General features: G+C 22.2%; 1 protein-coding gene across 3 annotated transcripts in view; it reads left to right on the forward strand.

Moving 5' to 3' along the window:
- The window catches only part of LOC122502597 (transcriptional regulator ATRX homolog), a 30,103-nt gene extending 4,549 nt beyond the window's left edge, over positions 1–25,554 (forward strand). For 2 of the 3 annotated variants that reach the window (XM_043612736.1, XM_043612738.1), the window contains 17 exons: positions 45–2,735; positions 3,445–3,764; positions 7,056–7,231; positions 7,430–7,587; positions 7,769–7,984; positions 8,226–8,433; positions 9,268–9,683; positions 9,902–10,200; positions 13,105–13,402; positions 13,795–14,072; positions 14,462–14,618; positions 14,799–15,146; positions 18,295–18,595; positions 19,019–19,213; positions 21,492–21,614; positions 21,866–22,048; positions 24,861–25,554. In XM_043612736.1, coding sequence (XP_043468671.1) covers positions 45–2,735; positions 3,445–3,764; positions 7,056–7,231; positions 7,430–7,587; positions 7,769–7,984; positions 8,226–8,433; positions 9,268–9,683; positions 9,902–10,200; positions 13,105–13,402; positions 13,795–14,072; positions 14,462–14,618; positions 14,799–15,146; positions 18,295–18,595; positions 19,019–19,213; positions 21,492–21,614; positions 21,866–22,048; positions 24,861–24,890 — 6,397 coding nt within the window. In that variant the 3' untranslated portion in view covers positions 24,891–25,554. The remainder of the gene's footprint in view (positions 1–44; positions 2,736–3,444; positions 3,765–7,055; positions 7,232–7,429; positions 7,588–7,768; positions 7,985–8,225; positions 8,434–9,267; positions 9,684–9,901; positions 10,201–13,104; positions 13,403–13,794; positions 14,073–14,461; positions 14,619–14,798; positions 15,147–18,294; positions 18,596–19,018; positions 19,214–21,491; positions 21,615–21,865; positions 22,049–24,860) is intronic. The other variant, XM_043612737.1, reaches the window with a different exon arrangement.
- The last annotated feature ends 254 nt before the right edge of the window (positions 25,555–25,808 follow it).

Raw genomic sequence — 25,808 nt, forward strand, 5'->3', positions numbered from 1 at the left:
AAACTTCAGTTAGACTATTTTGAAGGACTGAAACTTTGTTTCAGAAGACAATCATTGCGGAATAAGGAGAAAATAAATTCTCCCTATCAACAAAGAAAAATGCGAAAATCAGAGAGAACTGTTAAGAGATTAACAAAAATTTGTGACGTCTCAAGTGGCGATAGTTCTGATGAAGATGTAAATAAAGTTCGTCCACTATTTCAACCAAATAGACGTAAACTTTATTCCTCAATTAAGGAGAACATTGAAATTATTCAGGAAAATATTTCCAGTGACGACGACGATGATGATAATGATGATGATGAAGGAAAGAAAGATCGAAAGAAAGCAACATCGAAATTTCATAAAAATTTCTCAATCTATTTTACAAATTTAAGAAAATCACTCGCTAAAATTTCTACCGCTATCGATGCATGTGAGGAGCAATGTCGTAATAAAATTTTTACATCAAAAAACGATGCACTCGAAATAACGAAAAGTTTCGAGAGCGTTCTCATGGAAACCGAAACCCTATCGATCGAAAATTCGAAGGAAATCAATAAAACCTATCAATCGTGGTCTAGAAATTATAGTTCATACTTTAGAGAAAAGAATGGTTACAAGAAACGAAAGAAGAAAAAAAATAGTTCAACAAATGATGAAGACGAGGAGAAAAATGGCACCGAAGAGGAACCAATCGAAAAGAAGAGAATTCTAAAAGTAACAAACAATGAAGTTCCATCTGATTGCGATTCCGATGAAATATTTTCCGCTAACGATAAAACAAATTCATTAGATAAATCTGACGATTCCACGAGGAGGCAGAACGAAAATTCTCATGGGGAGAAGAGGAAAAAATTAACCTCCGAAGAGGAAGACAGTCAGAAAACAATAATAAGATCTAGACATAATTCTTCTTTGGAAGATTGTTCCAATGATAAGGAAACGGATAAATCGAGAAAGGATTCAAGAAAGGATTCGAGAAAGGATTCGAGAAAGACATCCGATTTAGAAAATTTACATTCCACTGGTAGATTAACAAACGATTCTGATGATGATAGAGTATCGACAGAAATTGAGAGAGAAGAAAATACCGAAGAGAAGGCGAAGAAAAAATTACTCGAATCAAGTAGTTCGGAGGAAATTAAAAAACGAACCTCGAGTGATGATTCGCCAACTGACGACGAAAGCGCTTCCAAAACAAAGAAAAAGAAACTTAAGGAAAAAATTTCCGAGAGTTCCGAGAGTGAAAGGAGGGAAAAACGAACTGAAGAGCAAAAGGAGAAATTACTAACTAGTGATTCTGATTCTGGAAACAAATCCTCAGATTCGAAGAAAGAAAAAAGTGAGTCAATGAAAAAGAGGAAAAAATCGGAGGAGAAAGCAAAGAAGAAGTTGCTACAAACAAGTAGTCCGAGTGAGGACTCGGATTCGGGAAAAACAGCCGATTCGATGGCAAATGAATCAGAGGTGGAGAAAACAAGTGAAGAAAGAGATAAAACTTCCAGAAGGGACAAAAAATCGGAAGAGAACGCAAAGAAGAAGTTACTTCAATCAACCGATGATTCAGAGTCTGAAAAGGAGAAAAAATCCACGGAATCGAAGAAAAAATTGCTGCAAACTAGTGACGAGACGGACTCCGAAAGAAAGAAGGAAAATTCTGAGGAGAACGCAAAGAGAAAATTACTCGAGAGCAGCGATGATTCCGATTTGGAAAAGGAGACAAAAAAAGAATCAAGACCCGAAATAATTGAAGAAACCCCCGAAGAGAAGGCGAAGAAAAAATTACTCCAGACTAGCGATGATTCCGATTCGGAAAAAGAAAAAAAATCGAAAAGTATTGAAAGCACCGAAGAGAAGGCGAAGAAAAAGTTACTCGAAACGAGCGATGATTCCGAAAAGGAGGCGAAAGGAAACTCGAGAGCGGAAAGAATTGATGAAACACTCTCTAATGACGATCAGAGTTCGGAGGAAATCGCGAAGAGAAAATTACTTCAGTCAAGTGACGATTCCCAATCGGAGGCAACTCAGAACCAAAATTCAAAAGAAGAAGAAGAAAGTGAAGAAAGAGATGAAAGAGAAGAAAGAGATGAAAGAAAAGAAAGATCTACTACCGAAAAAGAAAAGAAAAAACCCAACGATAATGATAAATCGAAAAAAGAATTAGAAGCAAAAAGAAAATTACTCGAATCAAGTGATTCGTTGTCAGAGAAAGAAATCACACCGAAGAAAAATTCCACTGAAGAAAATACGGAAGCATCGGCAAAACGAAAATTACTCGAGTCCAGTGACGAATCATTTAACGAAAGAAGAAATTCGAAGGAAATGGAAAAAAATTCTGAGGAAGAGGCAAAGAAAAAATTATTAATATCAAATAGTGATTTATCGTCTGTCGATGATTCGAAAAAAAAGGGAAAAAAAAGAAATTCATCATTATCGTCGTTTTCTTCTTCTTCTTCATTGTCATTGGATGAGAAAAGTCAGGATTTATTTACATCATTCGATGTTGAGAATTTAAAGAGAAAGAGAAATAATTCTGATGATGATGATAATGATGATGATAATAATTCTGAAACATGTCGTCAGAGACGTAAGAAAAAATTTAAAATTACCAAAAATCAATTTTACAGAGCCGATGAGAAACTACGTAAGGCGTGTCGTGTTGAATTAGAAAGATTGGGTAGGAATGTTCTTAGAAATCATGCGAGAGCACTGAAAAAATCGAGACAACATCTGGAGCGAGAGAAGCATAAAAGGTACTCGGATTTTTCAAATAAAACGATGGCAATCAATTTTTGTTTTTCTTATTGTATTCTTTTCTTTGAATCGTTAATATTCCATTACACTGAATTTGATCTAATCTCGAATTTTTATTTTAAGAGATTTTTAAGGAAATAATACCTAATTAAATTCCCCTAAATCGAAATGCAAGCAAATAAAAATTTTCCTTATCGAAAATTTTCTTTTGTTAGAGATTCGATAATTTAAAATTCGACATTAAACAAATTTTTTATAAGTTCAGTGTGAGAAATATTTACGCGTCTGTTTTTAGTAATTTTATTGATGGTTTATAGATTTAAATAGTATTTTTAGTTATCATGAACATCCTATTCAAAAATATCCTTTATCCAAAAAATTATCCAAATCTGACAAATTCCTTTCTAATATTTTTCTTATTTTTTAATTGTAAAATTCTAGTAAACAAAAATAAAATAAACAAAAAACAATAAAAAAAAAAATTGCTAATACATAAATTATAAAATTAGTCTAATTATTTGGAAATTTATTCTTTAAATTGAAGCGAATTTATGATGTCTGAAAAATAGTACATTATTAACAATACCCGTTTCACTTTCTAGTTATTTAATATTTTAATAATTATTTTAATTAATAAAACAATATTATGAAATAATTAAATTTCAATTGTAATATTTTTTTTTATAATTTCGAATGAAAATTTTCTAGTCTTTTATCAATGGATAATTTGGAGAAAGTACGAAAACGCAATAAGTTTGTTTCATCGTCGGACGATGATAACGATGGTTCTGAATCCAAAGTAAATCAACGAAATCGAAAGAAAGTCAACGAGAAGGATGACACATTAATGGATCATTTGAATAAAGTGGAAAATGGTGAAGTTGATGATAAACAGGAGCTAATGAAAACTTCTGACGATGAATCCGCAAATGAGTTGCCAAAAAAAATTGTCACAAAAAAAGATCTTTTCAATGCTGCTGAACAGAATGCTAAAGATTTATTACTCGCCAGTTCTGGATCAGATGTTGGTGAGTTATTAATTATATATTACAATTATTATCATTTCTTTTGGCAATTCTTTTTTTTTTTTTATTTTATTTCCAAAACAGGGTTGCCACGCAACCTGGAAACCTGGAAAACCTGGAAATGTCAAAGAATTTTATAAACCTTGAAAAAACCTGGAAAAGTCAGGGAATTTTGATCGAAATCCTGGAAAATTGTTATTTTCTAAAGTTTATTCTTGAAATCTAATTTTACATAAATATTTGAAAATTAATTGAATTTTAAAAGAGTTGCGTTTACAATTTTCATAAGTACAGATAAATTTCAAAAGATTTTAATTTGAAATTTTGTAAAATTTCAATTTTGAATGAATTTAACTAGAAATCGTCTTAAGGGCATGTTATTCAGTGGTCACGTGCCCCATATACTTTACTATGAGTCACGTGACCCCTGAATAACATAACCTTAAGGAACGTAAACTTTTGAGAAATTTTAATTATTCCAATTCTTCTGAAATTAGTTAAATTTTTTAATATATATTTTTAATTGATTATTAAAAATAATGGATTTATAGAAGAATTTTAATTAAAAACACTAAAAGAAATTAAATTTTGAAGCAATTACAAATGATTGCAGAAATTCAATTATTTTCAAAAGTAGTAAAATTTTTCTTAGAAATTCAATTATTTTTAACAATTTTAATAAAATTTATGGCAAAATTTCAATTATTTAAAAAAACTTTCCTCAATTCAATAATTTTTTATAAATCTACTACTTTTATAAAATTGTCCAAAAGAATTCAATTTTTTAAAAAAATTTTTAATAAAATTCTACGAAAACATTTTTTTTTTTTCATAAATAATAACATTTTTTACAGGAATTCAATTATTTTCATAAATAACAAAACTCATCGCTGACTTTAAATTATTTTTTATACAATTTTTTTTTTTTTTTTTTTTTTTTTTTTTTTTTTTTTTTTTTTTTTTTTTTTTTTTTTCTCGAAAAATGAAATTATTCTCAAAAATTTTATTAAAATTCATCAAAAAATTCAATTATTTTAAAAACCTTTGCTATAATTTATTTATTAGAATTTAAGTATTATTTTCTATAAAGTTTTAATTAAATTTCTTGAAAAAAATTAAATTATTTTCAAAAATTTTAATGAAATTCTTTGTAACAATTCAATTTTTTTCAAAATAATTTTAATAAAATTCTTCACAGAAATTTAAATAATTTCAAAAATTTGTCAAAATTCAATTATTTTCCATGACTACTATTTCAATAAAATTTCATAAAAGAATTCAATTATTTGAAAAGACATTTTAATAAAATTCGTCCCAAGAATTCAATTATTTTCAAAAGTAGTAAAATTCTTCTTAGAAATTCAATTATTTTCAACAATTTTAATAAAATTTATGGCAAAATTTCAATTATTTAAAAAAACTTTCCTCAATTCAATAATTTTTAATAAATCTACTACTTTAATAAAATTGTCCAAAACAATTGAATTATTTAAAAAAATTTTTAATAAAATTCTACGCAAACATTTCATTATTTTCGTAAATAATAACATTTTTTATTCAGGAATTCAATTATTTTCATAAATAATAAAACTCATCGCAGACTTTCAATTATTTTTAATACAATTTGAATGGAATTCCTCGAAAAATGAAATTATTCTAAAAAATTTTTATAAAATTCATCAAAGAAATTCAATTATTTTAAAAACCTTTGCTACAATTTATTTATTAGAATTTAAGTATTATTTTCTATAAAGTTTTAATTAAATTTCTTGAAAAAATTAAATTATTTTCAAAAATTTTAATGAAATTCTTTGTAACAATAATTCAATTTTTTTAAAAATAATTTTAATAAAATTCTTCGTAGAAATTTGAATAATTTCAAAAAATTTGTCAAAATTCAATTATTTTCAATGTCTACTATTTTAATAAAATTTCATAAAAGAATTCAATTATTTAAAAAGACATATTTTAATAAAATTCGTCTCAAGAATTCAATTATTTTCAAAAATTAATATAATTTTTCGCAGAAATTTAATTGTGTTCAATAATTTACAAAAATTCTCGTCAAAATTTCAATAATCTTTATAAATTTTTCTCCGAAATTCAATTATTTTCAAAAATTTTAATAAAATTCTCGGCAAAAATTCAATTATTTTCAAAAACTCTTAAAAAATTCTTTGGAGAAATTCAATTATTTTTAATTGAAATTTTAAACAAATTTCCGAGAAAAGAACTTATTTTTAAAAATTTTATTAAAATTTGTCTAGAGAAATCAAATATTCAAAAATTTGTTGAGAAAATTCTTTCTGAGAGTTCAATTTTACGAAATATTCAATTATTCAATAAATTATTCATTTTTGTATTTCAATAATTGAATTCTCGTGGATTTTTTTTTAGTAAATATTGATTTAAAAATTAATTTCAGTTAACATTTTACATTATCATTAAATATTAAAAGCTAATAGCGTAAATTTTTAGAAATAATTGAATTTTAAAAAGATTTCAAATTAAAATCTTTGAAAACTTTAACTTTTCGTACTTTTTGATTAACAATTCTATAGAATTAATTTTTTTAAAAAAGTTTAATTGAATTTTTCTTTAATTCTTCAAGTTTTTATTTTCTAATATATATTTAATTGAAGAATGTCAGAATAATCGAAATTACGTTAAATTGTAAACAAAAGAATTTGAAAATTCTCAAAGAACTTTTTCAAAAATTATAAAAAAAAAATTAAGTTCAAGAAGAATTTTAGTTAAAAATTCTAGAAATGAGCAATTGAATTGAAATGAAAATAATTTTGAAGAAATTACAGTAACAATAATTTTATAATATAAAATAATGATAGTATCAAGTTTTTATGATTATAAAACATGAAGAAAGCGATTACTCCGAGTCGAAGACTCGGAGTGATCGATATCTTCATGTTTTATAATAATATTCTTATATGTTATTGAATTTAAAATTTTTAAAAATCTTAATATTCATAATTATAATTAATAATATTTTTTAAAAATAATTCTATTTCCGAAAACAATTTTAAAAAATTGAAACAATTGAAAATTTTATAAAATTTCATTGAAATAAATTTTTTATTTTAATAAATTTTATTTGTTTATTTTTAAAAATTATTTTGAAGAAATTTGAATATTTAAAACTATTTTTGAAGAATTCGAATTTAAAATTTGGAAAATAATTGAATTAAATTTAATACTTGTAGTGAAAAAATACTCATAACACGATAATGAATAAATTTATTTTCTCACCTCAATTTTTTTTACGTGTTTTAAAAATAGAAATGGCACCTGAAATTTTCGATGAGACTGAAAATGCGATAGAGGAGAATAAAGGCAAGAAAAATAAAGAAAAAGCGCCTAAAGAATCGAAGAAGAAAGAAAAAGTAGAGGAAGTAAAAACTGAGGAAGACAAATCAGAGAAAAATAACAGCGATGATTCCTCAACTGACGAAAAGGTAAATTAAATAAATTCTTTCGGTTGCATATAATTATTTATAAAATAATTCTAAATTTTTGAAATAAAATTAATTTTTTCCTTTTTTATTAATAATTGTATATATATTATAATTAAGAATAAATAAGTTTTTTTTACACCTTCTGTTCTTTTTAGTTTGTCAAGAATTAATTAATTTTTTGTCTTTTTCTCCCTTTAGGAATCTAAGAAGCAAACGGCAAAGGACAAATACAAAAATGATAAATTACTTAGCACAAAAATTTCAGATTCAGATTCTGAAGTTGAGAAAGCAAAGTTCGATAAGCGAAAAAAGAAATTGGAAGAGAAAGAGAAAGAGAAGAAGAAAAAGAAGGACGAGTGAGTTTTCTTTTAAATAAATATTTTATCTAATTATCGAAATTTATAATAATAATGATAATAATAATAAAAATGTGTTAAAATTTAAATAATTATATTACAATTTTTAATTATTTAAAGTTTGCTTAAGAATATTTTTAGGTGTAAATTATTTATTTAATTTTATTGTATTCTTTTTCAGTTCCAGTTCAAATGAAGAGGATTCGCAAATTAAAAAAAAGAAAAAGCGTGTCAAGAGAAAAATATTAGATTCAGATTCGGATATTGAAATTCTCAGTGACTCGGAGGAAAGTTCAAGTTCTTCAAAAGCCTCGAAATCGAAGGAAGATACGAAAAAATCACGTAAACGAGGAAAACAAAAATCTACAGACTCTGATGATTCAATTGAAGAGAAAAAGTAAATTTTAATCGACTTTTATTATTAAAAATCAAAAGGAATTGCAAATGTTTTAACTTTTTTAATTTCAATTATTACATTCTTTTTTCTATTATATTTTCAATTATTTATTCTCTATTTTATTGATTTATTTATTATTTATTTTACTTTTTTTTTTATTTTTGATTTTTAAATTTGCATCTATTTTTTGCACATTTCAAAATGGTTTTGTTTTATAATTTTTTTTTTTTGTTCTTTTCAGACCGAAAACTAAAAGAAAACGAATAAAACCAGTTAGCGATAGTGATAGCGATAGCGAGGCTGTCACTAATTCACAGAGTTCACCAATTAAGGGTGGCAGAAAAAATATACGAAAAGTTCTCAAAGACAAACAAGTCGCCGATGACACAAAACAAGCGGCTAAAGAAGAAGAGGAACGTCTCAAGAGAATCGCAGAAAGACAAAAAGTGGTAAGAAAAAATATAATTCTCTCAGAGGAAAAGCTGTTTTATCTAAATCTGATAAATCATTTTTAAAAATATTAATTAAATTCGATTATTTTCAAGAATTTCAATATTAAATTACACGGCCCGTGTAAATAAATAAATAAATTCAATTACTTTCAAAAATTTTGATAAAATTCTTTTTAAAAAATAATTTTCAAAATTTTTTAATAAAATTCGTTCAAATAAATTCAATTATTTTCAAAAATTCAGATAAAATTCTTCGAAACAATTCAATTAATTTTATAAATTGTAAAATTCTTGCCAAGAATTCAATTATTTTTGTAAATAATAAAATTATTCTAAAAAATTCAATTCTTTTCAATCCAATTTTCATAAAATTTCTAGGAAAAAATTCAATTATATTCAAGATAATTTTTAATAAAATTTATCTAACAGAATCAATTATTTTTAAAAATTGTAATAAAATTTTTCTAAAAAATTCAATTGTTCTCAAAAGTTTTTAATAAAATTCTTTGTAAATTTCAATTATTTTCCAAATTTTCAATTAAAATTTACTTTAAAAAATTACATTATTTTTATGAAATTTAATGAAATTCTTAAAAAAAAAATTTAATCATTTACAAAAACTCTAATAAAATTGTTTAAAAGAATTAAATTTTCTATGAATAATTTTAATATAATTTAATAGGAAAATAGTTAATTACAATTAATAATAAACACAATTATTTTAAAACTTTGAAATGAATTTTTGAAATGAATTCAATTATTTTCAAATTTTGTTTTTGTTTTATTTATTTATTTTAATTTATTGAATTTATATTGTTTTCGATTTTTCAGTACAATGAAATGTACGAGATTCGATTGGCGGGAGAGGAAAAAGTTGATAAATTGGTATTAGATTTTGATGAGGAGACGAAGAAGGAATTAATCTCGGTTGATCCTGGATTAGTGAAGCGTTTAAAACCCCATCAGGCAAAGGGAATAAAATTCATGTGGGACGCCTGTTTCGAGTCTGTGAGTCGAATTAATTCGTCCAAGGGCTCGGGATGTATTATTGCCCATTGTATGGGCTTAGGAAAAACTTTTCAAGTCGTCACATTGGTTCACACTCTTCTCAGCCATAAGGAGACTGGTGTTAATAATGTAATGATTGTCTGTCCGCTGAGTACAGCTCTCAATTGGGCCGGCGAATTTGAAATGTGGCTCAAGGATCTCAAAAATTATGACGACATTGATGTCATCGAACTCGGAAGGTAAATTTCTCCTTTTTCTTTTATTTTAAATAAAAAAAAAAATTAAAGAATTATTAATAATTAATTTTAATTAAAAATTCAAATTGTTTGAAATTTTAATTTCTGTGGAAAAATAAATAAAAATAAGAGTTGAAAATTGTACTCGAATTCGTGCGAAGAATTTTATTGAATTTTTTATTTAATATGTCTAAAATAATTGTCTTTTTTTTTCATTTTAGATTTAAGCAGAATTTCGAGAGGAAATATCAGCTTGAATATTGGAAGAAAAATGGCGGAGTATTAATAATTGGCTATGACATGTTTCGTACGTTGACGGCAACTGGTAAAAGACTGAAAAAATCAATGCAAACATCGTTCTTGCAATGTTTAGTTGATCCAGGACCAGATGTTATTGTCTGTGATGAAGGTCATTTATTGAAAAATGAAGATACAGCATTGAGCAAGGCAATGCGAAGAGTTAAAACACTTAGAAGAGTAGTTCTCACTGGAACTCCACTGCAGAACAATTTAGTAGAATGTAAATTATTTTCACTTTCCTTAATAGTTTTATTGAATACACTCGAATCTTGTTATAACGAATCTCGTTACAACGTTCTCTCGTTACAACGAACATTAAAACTCTCGATACAACGACAAAAAAAACACGAACGAATTTAAGAATTTAATTTAACCAAAATTTTGGTTAACTCAAAAAAAAACGACTAAGTTAATCAACCCTTAACTTTATTTAACCTAAAGAATCAGTGATCTGATTATTATTAAAAATTCTTACTTTTTCTTTTAACTGATTCCATAATGCAGAAACTTTTAATATAAATAAACATACTTTACGAAATTTTTTACACGTATTTGACGTTTTGTTCTGTTAATCACAGATAAATTCATGTGTTTGAATAGAACGTGAAGTAGGATTCCTCCTTCCGTCGTAATATCGAGATTTCGAAGTCCCAAGATCGTCGTTATAACGAGAATCGAGTGTATTCCAAAAATTATTATTTAAAATTCAATTTTAATAATTTAATATTTTAAAAATACATAAATAATGAAATTCTTCGAAGAAATTCATTTTTTTTTTAAATTTTCACAAATATCTCGTCAAGAATTCAATTATCTTTACAAATAGCAAAATTTTTCGCCCAAAAATTCAATTATTTTCAAAAATTTATACAAATCTTTGCAAAAGTTCAATTACTTTCACAAGTTTTTTGCAATTCAGTAATTTTCAATATTTACTATTTTCATAAAATTTATCAACAGAACAGATTTAATTATAGAAAAACCTTTTTGATACAATTCTACGAAAAGATTCAATTATTTTGATAAATATCAAAAGAATTCAAGAATTCAATTCTTTTAAAAAGTAATTGGAATACTTTGCAGAAATTAAATTATTTTCAAATTTTTTTAAAAATTCTCGTCAAGAATTAAATTATCTTTATAAATAGATAGGAAAATTCTTCTCTAGAATTAAATTGTCAAAAAAATTTTAAGTATTCTTCTCAAGAAGTCAATTATTTTATTATTTAATTAAAATAAAAGTTTTAATGCACTTATCTTGATAAATAACAAAATTCTTCACAGAAATTCAATAATTTTTAGGAATTTTAATAAAATTCTTTACAAAATTCAATTATTTTCATAAGTTACAATATTCATCCCAAGAATTCAATTATTTTCAAAAGTAATGAAATTCTTCGAAGAAATTCAATTATTTTTTAAAAATTTCACGAATATCTCGTCAAGAATTCAATTATCTTTACAAATAGCAAAATGTTTCGCCCAAGAATTCAATTATTTTCAAAAATTTATAAAAATCTTTGCAAAAGTTCAATTACTTTCAAAAGTTTTTTGCAATTCAATAATTTTTAATATTTACAATTTACAATTGTAAGAAAAGATTCAATTATTTTCATAAATAGTAAAATTTCATTTACGAATTCAATTATTTTCATCGCAGAATTTCAAATATTTTTAATATAAATTTAAATAAATTCCTTGAAAAATGCAATTATTATTAAAAATTTTATTAAAACTTGAGGAAAGAATTCAATTTTAAGAAACATTCAATTATTCAATAAAATTTGTTGCAATAATTCAAATATTTTCATAAATAACATTTAATTCATCGCAAAAAATTAATTATTTTCAAAAATTTTTAAGTAATTTTGCAAAAGAATTCAATTAGCTTGATAAACAACAAAATCGCATAAATAATCAAATTTTTCGAAAGAATTCAATTATTTTAAAAAATTTCTATAAATTTCTTGTCAAGAATTCAATTATTTTCATAAATAATAAAAATCTGCAAAAGAATTCAATTATCTTGATAAACAACAAAATTCTTCCCATAAAATTAATTATTCCAAAGAATTTTAATAAAATTCTTTTCCAAAATTCAATTATTTTGATAAATATCAAAATTCATCACAAGAATTCAATTCTTTTAAAAAGTAATTAAGTAGTTTGCAGAAATTAAATTATTTTCAAAATTTTTTTAAAATTTTGTCAAGAATTAAATTATTTTTATAAATAGATAGGAAACATTCTTCTCAAGAATTAAATTATTGTCAAAAATTTTTTTAATAATTCTTCTCAAGAAGTCAATTATTTTCAAAAATTTTAATAAAATTCTTCTCATGAATTCAATTGTTTTCAAAAATTATTATTCAAACTCTTCTCAAGAATTAAATTATTTTTAAAAAAATTTAATAAAATTCTTCAAAAAGTTTTCAATTAGTTTCAAAAATTGTTATAAAATTCTTTAACATAATAAATTTCATTAAAATTTTAATTAAATTCCTTAAAAGAAATTAAATATTTTCAAAAGTTGTTAATACAATTCTTCGTAAAAATTAAATTTTAAGAAACATTCAATATTAATTATTTTTGTTTTTAAATAATTGATTTCTCGTAGAATTAAATTATTATTTTTCTTACTTTTAACTAAAAATTCTGTAGAATTAATTTTTTTTGAAAAAGTTTAATTGAATAATAATTGATGTTATTGATTTAAAGTAGAATTTTAGTTAAGAATTCTAGAAAATGTGAATTGAATTGAAATGATACAAATAATTTTGAAGAAATTACAGTAACAATATTTTTATAATAATAAAATAATGATTTTGTCTGTCGGTCATCTTTAATTATTATAAATTATAAAGAAATGGATCACTTCGAGTCGAAGACTCGGGGTGATCCATTTCTTTATGTTTTATATTAATTGAAATCTTGATAAGTATTTTATTAAAATTGTAATAAAACTATTTCAATTTTCATAAAGAATTTAATTGAAATTTTCCAAAATAATTGAATATCAGCGAAGAATTTTATTATTTAGGAAAAGAATTAAATTTTTCAAAGGTATTTAATGAAATTTATTTTTTGCTCTCGAATTAATTATTGAGATATTTCTCTTCTGCAGATCATTGTATGGTTCAATTCGTGAAACCAAATCTTCTTGGAACGAAGAAGGAATTTTCAAATCGATTCGTTAATCCGATTAAAAATGGATCGACTGCTGATTCAACGCCGTACGATGTGAAATTAATGAAGAAACGCGCGTTTATTCTTCATAATTTATTGGAGGGCAGCGTTCAACGTTTCGATTATTCTGTACTCACGCCTTTCCTGCCACCAAAACAGGAATACGTCATTTCTGTGAAATTGTCACCACTACAAGTTGAACTTTATCAGTATTATCTCGACAATTTTACAAGAGGGTAAATAAATTTTTTTAATTTCTATTCTTTGCTGCCTTTATCTAAATTACTTTTTCAAATTTTTTTCAAATTTTCAGTTTTAAGAAATATTTTCGATATTAAATATAACAAAAAATATTAAAGTGAGAAAATTACAAAAAAGAGAATTAGAAAAATATAGGAAAGAATACAGAAAACTAAAAGTTATAGCGTTGTAATAATTTCTAATGAAAAGAATTTTGTATAATATTGAACATTTTATCGGAGGAAAAATTTATTTATTGAAAGTTTTAAAAAAGGGAATAAAATAAATTTTCTTTTGTTCTTTCAAAATAAAATTCTTAAGTAATTTCAATTAATAAAGAAGAAGAATAAATAACTAAAAAAAATTGAATTGCTTTCTTTATTTTTAGAGGATCAGCTAGAGGACCGAAACTTTTTGCTGATTATCACGCATTGCAAAGAATCTGCACTCATCCAATTGTTATGAGAATGAATGCGGAGAAAATGGAAAAGAAAAGACTTGAAGAAGAGTCTGACTCGGAGGGTTCGCTGAAAGATTTTATCGACGACGGAAGTGATACATCGGGAAGCTCTTCTAATAGCGACAATGATGGAAGTGATGTTCAGTGTGTTGATTCTGACAAGGAAGTACCAGCTCCCCGTCGAGGAACACGAGCCAATCCCGTTGGTAAGAATTTTTAATTATAATTATTGCCTATTAGAAACGAAAAAAAATTAAGTTTTTGAAAAATTGTAATTTTTTTCAAGATAGTTGAATATCCGAAAATAATTTTGAAAAATTGAAGAATTCTAATTGAAAATTAGAAAAATAATTGAATTTTACAAAAATTTTTAGAAATAAGTAAATTATTTTCTATTTATTTTTATTATTCTCGAAAATAATTTTTAAAAAAATTGAAAACATTGAAAATTTTGTCAAATTTTATTGAAATAAATTTTATTATTTTTTCACTTAACTAAAAATTATTTTTAAATATAATTCAGTCTTAAAGCTACTTTTTTTTTAAATTAATTAACGAGTACAAAGACTGAATACAACTAACATTAATATTACAGAAAATGCAGGAGCGGAGGCAGAACCAGAGACTATAGAGCCAAGAGAATGGTGGTCGGAAATGATAAAACCTGAACATTTCGACGATATGCGAGTTTCTGCTAAATTAGTTCTTCTCTTTGGAATTTTGAAGGAGAGCGAAAAACTCGGCGACAAAGTGTAAGTATACATAGAACAAAAAATATAAAAAAGAAATACGGGAATTTTTCTGGAATTTGAATGCCCGATTTTTTAAAGGTTATAAACATAAACGAATAAATTTTGTAATTTTAAATTGAACTGATTTTTGAATTATTGTAATTTAAGAAAAAAAAAATGTATTTTTACTTTTTTTTCCAGACTCGTTTTTTCACAATCACTTTATTCTCTAACACTCATTGAGGATTTTCTTTCTCGAATTGACGACGCCGCACAAAATAACACCGAATCGGAGAATATTGAGAATCACAGTGGAAGCTGGAGTTTGGGATTAGATTATTTCCGACTCGATGGTCAAACCTCAGCGGATAATCGAGCGCTTTGGTGTAAAATCTTTAATCGCGAAACAAACACAAGAGCCAGATTATTTCTCATATCGACGAGAGCCGGAGGTTTGGGAATTAATTTAACCGCTGCAAATCGTGTGATAATTTTCGATGCCAGCTGGAATCCCTCTCATGATGTGCAGAGTATTTTCAGAATATATCGGTACGTTTTGTTTATTTATTTCATACGTTTTGTTATTAATTAATTAATTAATTATTATTGAACAATGAGACGATAAAAATTATCATTCATTCTTATTAATACTTTTTAACTAAAAGAAATTCATATATTAAGTTTATATTTATTACTATTTTTTATATTACGATTAAGAATATAAACAGCGTTTTTTTTTTATAAATAATAACATTCTTTGGAAGAATTCAATTATTTTTATAAAAAATGTAGTAAAAATTTTTGTGAAATTTAACAAAATTTTAATAAATCTTCACGAAATAATTAAATTATTTTCCAAAAATTTTAATAAATTCATGAAAACAATTCAATTATTTTTTTTAAATAGTAAAACTCTTTGCGGAAATTCAATTATTTTCAATAAAATTTCGTGAAAAAATTTAATTTTTCTCTTAATTCGTTAAAAAATTTTACGAAATAATTTAATTATTTCTAAAATTTTAATAAATCCTTCAAAACAATTCAATTATTTTTATAAATAGAGTTCGAAAGAGTTTTAACTCTTTGCAGGAAATGAATTATTTTTAAATAAAATTACAAGAATGGATTTAAATCTTTTCAAAAATTTCCACAAAACTGAATTTCAACAAGAATTTAAAATTCTCTAAAAATAATTCAATTATTATCAAAATATTTTTAAAAAAAATTCTATATAAAAATTAAACTACTTTCAATGCAATTTTTACATATATTCGTCAAAAAAAATTGAAAGAATTCAATTATTTTCAAAAAATAATAAAATTCTTTTGATGAATTTTATTATTTTCAATATTACTTAATTTCAATAAAATTTTTTACAGAAATTCAATTATTTTCAAATATTTCCATAAAATTCTCCAAAACAATTCAATTATTTTCTGAAATTTTAATAATTTTTTTTCAAAACATTTTAATTCTTTCCAAAATTTTAATAAATCCTTCGAAACAGTTAAATTATTTTTATAAATAGTAAAATCCTTTGAAGAAATTCAATTCTTTTCGAAACAATTTTAATATAGAATTCCTCGAAAGAATTGAAATATTTTTTCAAATATTTACATGAAATTCATTTATTTTCTAAAATTTTAATAAATTTCTTCGGAACAATTCAATTATTTTTAAAAATAGTAAAATTCTTCCCAAGAGTTAAATTATTTTTTATAAATAATAAAATTCTTAACAGGATTTCAATTATTTTCAATACAATTTTTAATAAAATTCTTCTTTTTAAAATTCAATTGCTTTCAAAATTTTCAATTAAAATTATTAAAAAACTTCATTATTTTAAAAAAATTAAGACATTCTTCAAAAGAATTTAATTAGGATTTTTTTTAATTTTAATAAAATTCTTTGCGAGAATTTAATTATTTTCATAAATAAAAAAATTCTTCGACGGAATTCAATTATTTTCTTTAAATTCAATTATTTTCAGAAATTTTAATAAAATTTTTTGCAAAATTCAATTATTTTCGTAAATAATAATAACATTCTTAGCAAGAAATTTAATTATTTTCAATACAATTTAAATGAAATTCCCCGAAATAATTTCATTGTTTTTACAAATATTTATAATATTCGTGAGAAGAATTTAATTATTTTCAAAAAATGTGATACAATCCTTTAAATAGGAATTGAGTTATTTTCAATACAATTTTCAAACTAAATTCTTCGGAAAAATTTTAATTTTCTTCGAAAAAAATTTAAATTCATTTTAAAAATTTTAATAAAATTCTTGATAAGAAGACAAATATTTTCAAAAATAATGTAAATCTTTTGGTCAGTTGAATTACTTTCAACTTAATTTCTACAAAAATTCTAGATGGAATTCAATTATTTTGAAAACTTTTAATAGAAAAAAGACAAATACTCAAAAGAATTCAATCATTTTTGGAAATTTTAATAAAATTTCTTAAAAGAATTCAATTATTTTAAAAAATTGTGATTATAATTTTTTATGTGTTTTATGTGTTTAATTATTTTCAATGTTAAGTAAATTTTTTAAAAGAATTTAATTATTTTCAAAAATATCAATACAATTTTTTTTTTAATTTTAATTTTAATACAATTTCTCAAAAGAATTCAATTATTTTTAATACATTTTTAAATTTTTAATAAACTTCATTGAAATAATTTAATTTACTTTAATAATTTTATTAAAAGTTTTTGAAGGATTTTGAAGGATTTCAATTATTTACAAGAATTTTAATATAATTCTTTGCACGATATTTAATTATTTTTAATACATTTTTATTACAATTTTAATAAAATTTCTCCAAAGAATTCAATAATTTTTAAAAATTTTAATAAAATTTTTCGCCGAAATTCAATTATTTTCAAAAATTTTTTTAAAATTCTCGCCAAGATTTTCATTATTTTTATAAATAGCAAAATTCTTCGTCGAAATTCTATTAATTTCAAAATTTTTTTAAAACATTCTCGTCATGATTTCAATTATTTTTATAAACAGCAAAATTCTTTTGATGAAATTTAATTATTTCTCCAAAAATTCTTCACAATTCAATGATTTTTAATATTTACTATTTTCATAAATATGGTAATAATTTGCATAATTTATTTTCGAAAAAACATCTATAATTGAAACCTTTTTTTTATAAAATTCTTCTCAATAATTCAATTATTAATCATTTTTCAATAAAATTCTTTATAAGAATTCAATTTAAAGAAAAAATGTAATTATTCAATATATTATTTAATTTTCTATTTGAATAATTTTAACTAATAATTTTGTGGAATTAATTTTTTTTTTTGAAAAAGTTAAATTGAATTTTTTTAAAAATTATTTCAAGTTTTTATTTCCTAATGTAAATTTAAATAAAGAATTCTTGATTAAACGAAATTTCGTAAAATTGAATTGTAAACAAATTTATAGAAGATTTTTAGTTGAAAATTCTAGAAAATAGTAATTGAATTGAAATTATGAAAATAATTTTGAAGAAAAAGTGAAAATTTCGTTTGGAAATTAGGGAAAAGTCATGAAAAAAAAATTTAATTTTTGTGACATTCCTGATAATGTAAATCAACTAATACTAAATATTTCATATTTAATATTTATCGATGTAAAACAATTAAATGAATATGAATATTAAAAATGTGAATTTCTATTTTTCTTTTTTTTTAGTTTCGGTCAGAAGAAGCCGTGTTACATTTATCGTTTCCTGTCGAAGGGAACAATGGAAGAGAAGATTTACAATCGACAAGTATCGAAATTGTCGCTCGCGTGTCGTGTCATTGACGAGCAACAAATTGAACGACATTTCAATAGCAGCGATCTCGACGAAATGTACACATTTAATCCAAATCCACCGAAAGATTCGCAGACTCTCAGTTTACCGAAAGATCGATTACTAGCGGAACTTTTCCTTAAGTACAAGGATTTGGTTCACAATTATCACGAACACGATTCGCTTTTAGAAAATCAGGTCAGTTACTAATTTTCCAAAAAAGACAATATTACAAATTTTCGATATTTTATTTATTAAACTAAAATATTCTAAAATATTCAATTTTTTAAATTAAGATTTTTGAAAATTTGTCTATTTTTTATTTATCAAACTAAAATATTCTAAAATACTCAAGTTTTTATATTTAGGTCGTAGAAAATTGCCTATTTAATAAAATCATAAAAACAATAATAGAACTAAATTAAAATAATAATAAAAATAAATTATTTATAAAATATTATAAAGAAAATAATTAAAAGAATAAAAATAGAATAAGGAAATAATAAAATTAAAATAATTGCAACTAAATTATTCGTTATTGGAAAAAAAAGTCTTTGTAAGTCTTGTAAAAGAAATTCAGTTGAAATATTTGAAGTTAAAAACATTTTTATCTTCTTACAGTTGGATGAAGTATTAGACGAGGAAGAGCGAAAGTTAGCGTGGCAGGAGTACGAAGAAGAAAAGAAGGGAAGACCTGTGATGCAGTTCAATAATGTAAATCCATTTGGATTAAATCCAATGAATGTAAATATGTTCCCTAATCAGGGAAATATAGTTTCTGAAGTTGAACGTATGGTTCCCTTGTTGAGAAAAGACGTAAGTTGGATTTTTCTTCTAATTCTCTTTTTCTTATTTAAAGGCATAAAAAATATGCCCAAATAAATATGAAAGGCTCTAAAACCTTTCATTTTTCAATAAGAAACAAAATTCTTTAATTTTCTTTCGAGCATAGTATTGATATTCTGCCTACATAAACTTACAGAATGAAGCTTTCAAATTCTGCACGTAAACAGATGAAACAAATCTCCTTTAAAGTTAAAAATGATTTAAAATTGCAAATTATTTTTAACATGTAACAAAAAAATTTTAATTATTCCAATTCTTCTGAAATTAGTTAAATTTTTAAATATCTTTTTTTAATTGATTATTAAAAATAATGGAATTATAGAAGAATTTTAATTAAAAACACTAAAAGAAATTGAATTTTGAAGCAATTACAAAATGATTGCAGAAATTCAATTATTTTCCAAATTAGTAAAATTCTTCTGAGAAATTCAATTATTTCCAAAAGTTTTAATAAAATTCGTGGCAAAATTTTAATTATTTTCAAAAAATTTTATCAATTCAAACGATTTTTAATAAATCTACTACTTAAATAAAATTTTCCAAAAGAATTTAATTTAATAAAATTTTACGTTAACATTTCTTTATTTTCATAAATATAATAAAACTCATCGCAGACTTTCAATTATTTTTAATAAAATTTTAATGGAATTCCTCGAAAAATAAAATTATTCCTTAAAATTTTATTAAAATTCCTGAAAGAAATTCAATTATTTTAAAAACCTTTAAAACAATTTATTTATTAGAATTTAAGTATTATTTTCTATAAAGTTTTAATTAAATTTATTAAAAAAGTTTAATTAAATTCTTTGTAAATAATTCAATTTTTTTTTCAAAATAATTTTAAGAAAATTCTTTGTACAAATTTAAATAATTTTAAAAATTTGTCAAAATTCAATTATTTTTAATGTCTACTATTTCAATAAAATTTCATAAAAGAATTTAATTATTTAAAAAGACATTTTAATCAAATTCGTCTCAAGAATTCAATTATTTTCAAAAATTAATATATTTTATCGCAGAAATTTTTAATTGTGTTCAATAATTTACAAAAATTCTCGTCAAAATTTTAATAATCTTTATAAATTTTTCTCCGGAATTCAATTATTTTCAAAACTTTAATAAAATTCTTGGCGAAATTTCAATTATTTTCAAAATTTCTTAAAAAAATTCTTTGGAGAAATTCAATTATTTTTAATTAAAATTTTAATCAAATTTCCGAAAAATGAACTTATTTTTAAAAATTTTATTAAAATTTGTCAAGAGAAATCAAATATTTAAAAATTTGTTGAGAAAATTCTTTCTGAGTATTCAATTTTACGAAATATTCAATTATTCAATAATTTATTCATTTTTGTATTTCAATAATTGAATTCTCGTGGATTTTTTTTCAGTTAATATTGATTTAAAAATTAATTTCAGTTAAAATTTTACATTATCATTGAACATTGAAAGCTAATAGCGTAAATTTTTAGAAATAATTGAATTTTGAAAAGGTTTCACATTAAAATCTTTGAAAATTTAAACTTTTCGTACTTTCTGATTAACAATTCTGTAGAATTCATTTTATAAAATAGTTTAATTGAATTTTTCTTTAATTCTTCAAGTTTTTATTTTCAAATATATATTTTAATTGAAGAATGTCAGAATAATCAAAATTACGTAAAAATTAATATTGAAAATAATTGAATATTTACGAAGAATTTTATCATTTTTGAAAATAATTGAATTCTTGCTGAGAATTTTATCAATTTTAAAAATAATTGAATTCATGCGAAGAATTTTTTTAATTTTAAAAATAATTGAATTATATCGAAGAATGTTATTCAAATTTTTGTGAATAATTGAATTCCTGCGAATAATTTTAGTATCTATAAAAATAATTAAATTCTTGACAAGATTTTTAAGGAAATTTAGTATTAATTTTTCTCAAAAAGTTTAATGGAATTTTTTTTTTAATTATTTAAAGTTTTTAATTTCTAATTTTTTTTCATTGAAGAATGTCAGAATAATCGAAATTTCAGGTAAAATTGAATTGTAAACAAATGGATTTAAAAATTCCCAAAGAAGAACTTTTTCAAAAATTATTAAAAATAATTGATTTAAAGAAAAATTTTATTTAAAAATTGTAGAAATGAATAATTGAAAATTTTTGAAAATCTTAATTTCTGTAAAATAAAAAAATTTCTGAATAAAAATAATCTAATATAAAAAACTTGAATTGCAAATTGTAATAATAATTTTTTTTCAGTATCCTACCCGGACTGACGATGAATTGCGAATATTGGCGCAAAGTACTGTTCTAAACATGTATAGTAGTATAATGGAACGACAAGCAATGCAGAGGACTCATCAAAATCAGTTTGTTCAACAGGTAAAATCTTTTTTAAAAAAATTGAAAGTGTGTAATGATTTTAATTTAATTCATTATTTTTTGTTGAATCACCATTTATTTATTTATTTTTCACATTTATTTATTTGTATATAATATCCCGCAGTCCATTTAATTATATTCAAAAATCGCAATTTTGTTTTGCAAATATTTCATCAATTTTACACGTTGTTTTTCTGAATTATTTGCATATTTGGTTTCATAAATATTTAAAAATTTTTTGTTCTCTATAGCCTTACGCAATGAATTCGTATATTCAACAACAACAGTATCAATATCAACAGCAGCAACAACTTTTGCGAATGCAAAGACAGCAACAGCAGCAGCAGCAACAACAACAACAGAATCCATTTACGAAGATGTCACCTGCTGGCAGACCTCCAGGTAGACCGCCCGGCAGACCTGTTGTAGTTGATGTAAGTTTTTTTTATTTTATAAATTTATATTTTCCATTCTTTCAAATTTTTATGAACTACTTTAATAAATGACAAATTTTTCAATTTGAAAACGCAAAATAATTATTATTGAATTCTTGCCGAGAATTTTATCAACAAAAAAAAATTCTCGAAGAAGGTTTATTAAAATTTTTGTAAATTCTAATTAAATTCGATTACAGGACAAAAAATCCAAGAAAAAAAGTCCAAAGTACAAAAAATTCAAAATAAAAATGTTCAAAGTCAAAAAGCCAAAAAACAAAAAAGTTCATAATAAATAATTAAACATGTGAAAAAGCCACGTTTTTACTTCTTACGCAGGGTTGCCACGCAACCTGAAAACCAGGAAAACCTGGAAATGTCAGGGAATTTTATAAACTTTGAAAAAACCTGGAAAAGTCAGTGAATTTTGATCGAAATCCTGGAAAATTGTTATTTTCTAAAGTTTATTCTTGAAATCTAATCTTACATAATTATTTCAAAATTAATTGAATTTTAAAAGAGTTGCGTTTACAATTTTCATAAGTACAGATGAATTTCAAAAGATTTTAATTTGAAATTTTGTAAAATTTCAATTTTGAATGAATTTAACTAGAAATCGTTTTAAAGAACGTAGATTTTTCAGAAGTTTTAATTATTTCAATTCTTCTGAAATTAGTTAATTTTTTTAATATATATTTTTAATTGATTATTAAAAATAATGGATTTATAGAAGAATTTTAATTAAAAACACTAAAAGAAATTGAATTTTGAAGCAATTACAAAATGATTGTAGAAATTCAATTATTTTCAAAATTAGTAAAATTCTTCTGAGAAATTCAATTATTTCCAAAAATTTTAATAAAATTCATGGCAAAATTTCAATTATTTTCAAAAACTTTTATCAATTCAAACGATTCTTAATAAATCTACTATACTTTAATAAAATTGTCCGATAGAATTCAATTATTTAAAATTTTTTTTAATAAAATTCTACCCAAACATTTATTTTTATAAATAATAACATTTTTTACAGGAATTCAATTATTTTTATAAATAATAAAATGCATCGAAGACTTTCAATTATTTTTAATACAATTTTAATGGAATTGAATTTTGAAATTTTAAGCAAATAAAGAACAATAAATATTTATTTTACAAAAATAATTGAAATTTGAAAGATTTAATTTGGAAATTCTGAAAAAATTAAGTTTTTGAAAAATAGTAATTAAAATTTTTTGAATATATACTTAAATTCATGAAAATAATTTTAAAAAAATTGAAGAAATTGGAAATTTTGTAAAATTTTATATTTTAAAGAATTTTATTTTTTTATCTTTAAAAATTATCTATAATTGTATTTTTGAAAATACATTATTTTATGAATTTACAAAAATTATTCTATTTAATTAAGTCGACTTTCATAAGTGAATTCTTATATGAATTGATTTAAAAGAATTTTTAATTTAAATTTTAGAAAATAATTGAATATTAAAAGCGTTATTACAGGAATTTTAGGAATTAATTAATTTTTAAAATATTTTTAACTTAAATTCTTTGAAAATTTAAAGGAAGGAAAAGTATAAAAATAAATTAAATTTTTGAATAATTTTATTCATAAATTCTTTAAAAAAAAATTGAATTTTGGAAGAATTACATTTGGAATTTTTAGAAATAATTTTATTTCAAATGGGTTTTCATTGAAATTATTTGAAATATTAATTTCCTATGAATTTTTGTAAAAAATTGTATTAATATTTTTGAGAATATAATTGAATTTTTTTGAAGAATTTAATTAAAATTATTGAAAGTAATTAAATTCTTTCAAGAAATTATTTAAAATATTAAAAATAATTTAAATACTAAAAGACAACAAATTTTATCAAAATTTTTGAAAATAATTGAATTCTTAACAATACAATTTGATTAATATTTTTAAAAATAATTAAATTATTCTGCACAATTATTTTTAAAAAAAAGTTTTTAAATAATTAAATTCTTTTGAGAAATTTAATTAAAATTGTGTTGAAAATAATTGCATTCTTTTAAGAAATTGAAATTGAATTTTATTGAATTTTGAAAAATGAAAAATATTTTAGTTCGGTTTGAAGAAAATTTTTTTTTTAAATTGCATTAAAAAATACTTGAATTCATACAAAAATTTTAATATTTTGAAAATAATTGAATTATTTTGAGAAATTTTGTTAAAATTGTACTAAAAATAATAATTGAATTATTCTGAATAATTTTATTCAAATTTTTAAAAATAATTTAATAATTGAAATTTTTTGAGTATTTTCATTAAAATTGTATTAAAAATAATTGAAGCTCGTGCCAAGAATTATGTATTAAAAATTGTTTAAAATAATTAAACACTAATAGACAAAAAAAAATTATAATTAAAATTTTCGAAAACTCTTTTGTTGAATTCTATTAAAAGTTTCAAAAATAATTGAATCCCATCAAGAATTTTTATTGTATTATTTACGAAAACATTTGAATTCTTGCGAAGTGTTTGATTATATTTCTGGAAATAATTGAATTCTAATGAATAATTTGATTAAGATTTTTAAAAATCATTTAATTGTTTTAAACAATTTGATTTAATATTTTTGAAAATAATAAATAATAGTAATTATTAAATGTAAAATTTTTTAATTTTGAAACTAAAATAAATCAAAAATTGAAGTTAAAATTTGAAAATAAAAAAATTTGAAATTTTCAATAATAAATTGAAAAACCACATTTTGCGCGCGTAACATTTGCTCTTATTTATTTATTCAAAAATTGTTTAATTTTCTCTCTTTTGTTTCAGATTACGTCTCCAAATGGAAAGGAAGAATAAGTTTATTGTTCAATCGTATTTTGTCAAGTGATATTGTTTTTTTTTTTTATTTTCGTTTTTCATCTCTTAATTTAAAGAAAAGAATTTTATTTATTTCTGGTATTTAGTAACTACAATCTCTCCATGTTTATGTATAGTCTTTAAGTGTAGAGAAAAAAAATGGAGATATACTTGTTATTACGGACAAGATTCCTTTTATTATAATAGAAAAATTTTCAATACATAACATTTTCATGGTAATAGGAAATTTTTATTTAAGTTCATTTTTAGTATTTCAATGATTTTCAATTCAAGTGAAAGAAGAAATCTCTAGAGAAAATAAAAAGTTTTGACAAAAATTTGATAGAAAAAATTTAAATATTCATTTATAAGATTTTTCTTTATATAAATGGTTTTGTTTTCTTGAATTTAAATCATTTTAATACTAAAAAAAATATAGTGAAATCTCATTTTTTTTTTTTTTTGATAAATTTTATAAAAAAAATGTATCGTATAAAAATCGATGGACCTTTTTCTGAAAAAAAGGGGGAAAATATAAACTATCTCTCGTCGTACTTAATAAAAAAAAAAGTAAACTTCTTTCTTTGTGATAATGACATTTAAATAACTATAAATGCTATTATTAATTGATAAGAATCTATGAGAATAAAAAATTATTAAGGAATTTTTTTTTCTATTTTAAATCACCTCTCGAAGGTAATTTTGATTTTTGAAATAATTTTCTTCACTTTCTTCCCTTTTATTTTAGTTTTTAAAATCTCATTAGGTTTTTATTAAATATTAAAATTAAAATTTTCTTCAAGGAAAAAAAACTAAGTTTTTAAGAATAAATTTATTTATTTAAAAATAAACGTTAGAAATTACATTTTTAATTTCTACTTTTTAACTTAAAATTTAAAAGGAAGACAATTTTTATTA

This window comes from Leptopilina heterotoma, unplaced genomic scaffold, assembly GCF_015476425.1.
Source record: "Leptopilina heterotoma isolate Lh14 unplaced genomic scaffold, ASM1547642v1 Lhet_235, whole genome shotgun sequence".
Lineage (NCBI taxonomy): Eukaryota > Metazoa > Arthropoda > Insecta > Hymenoptera > Figitidae > Leptopilina > Leptopilina heterotoma.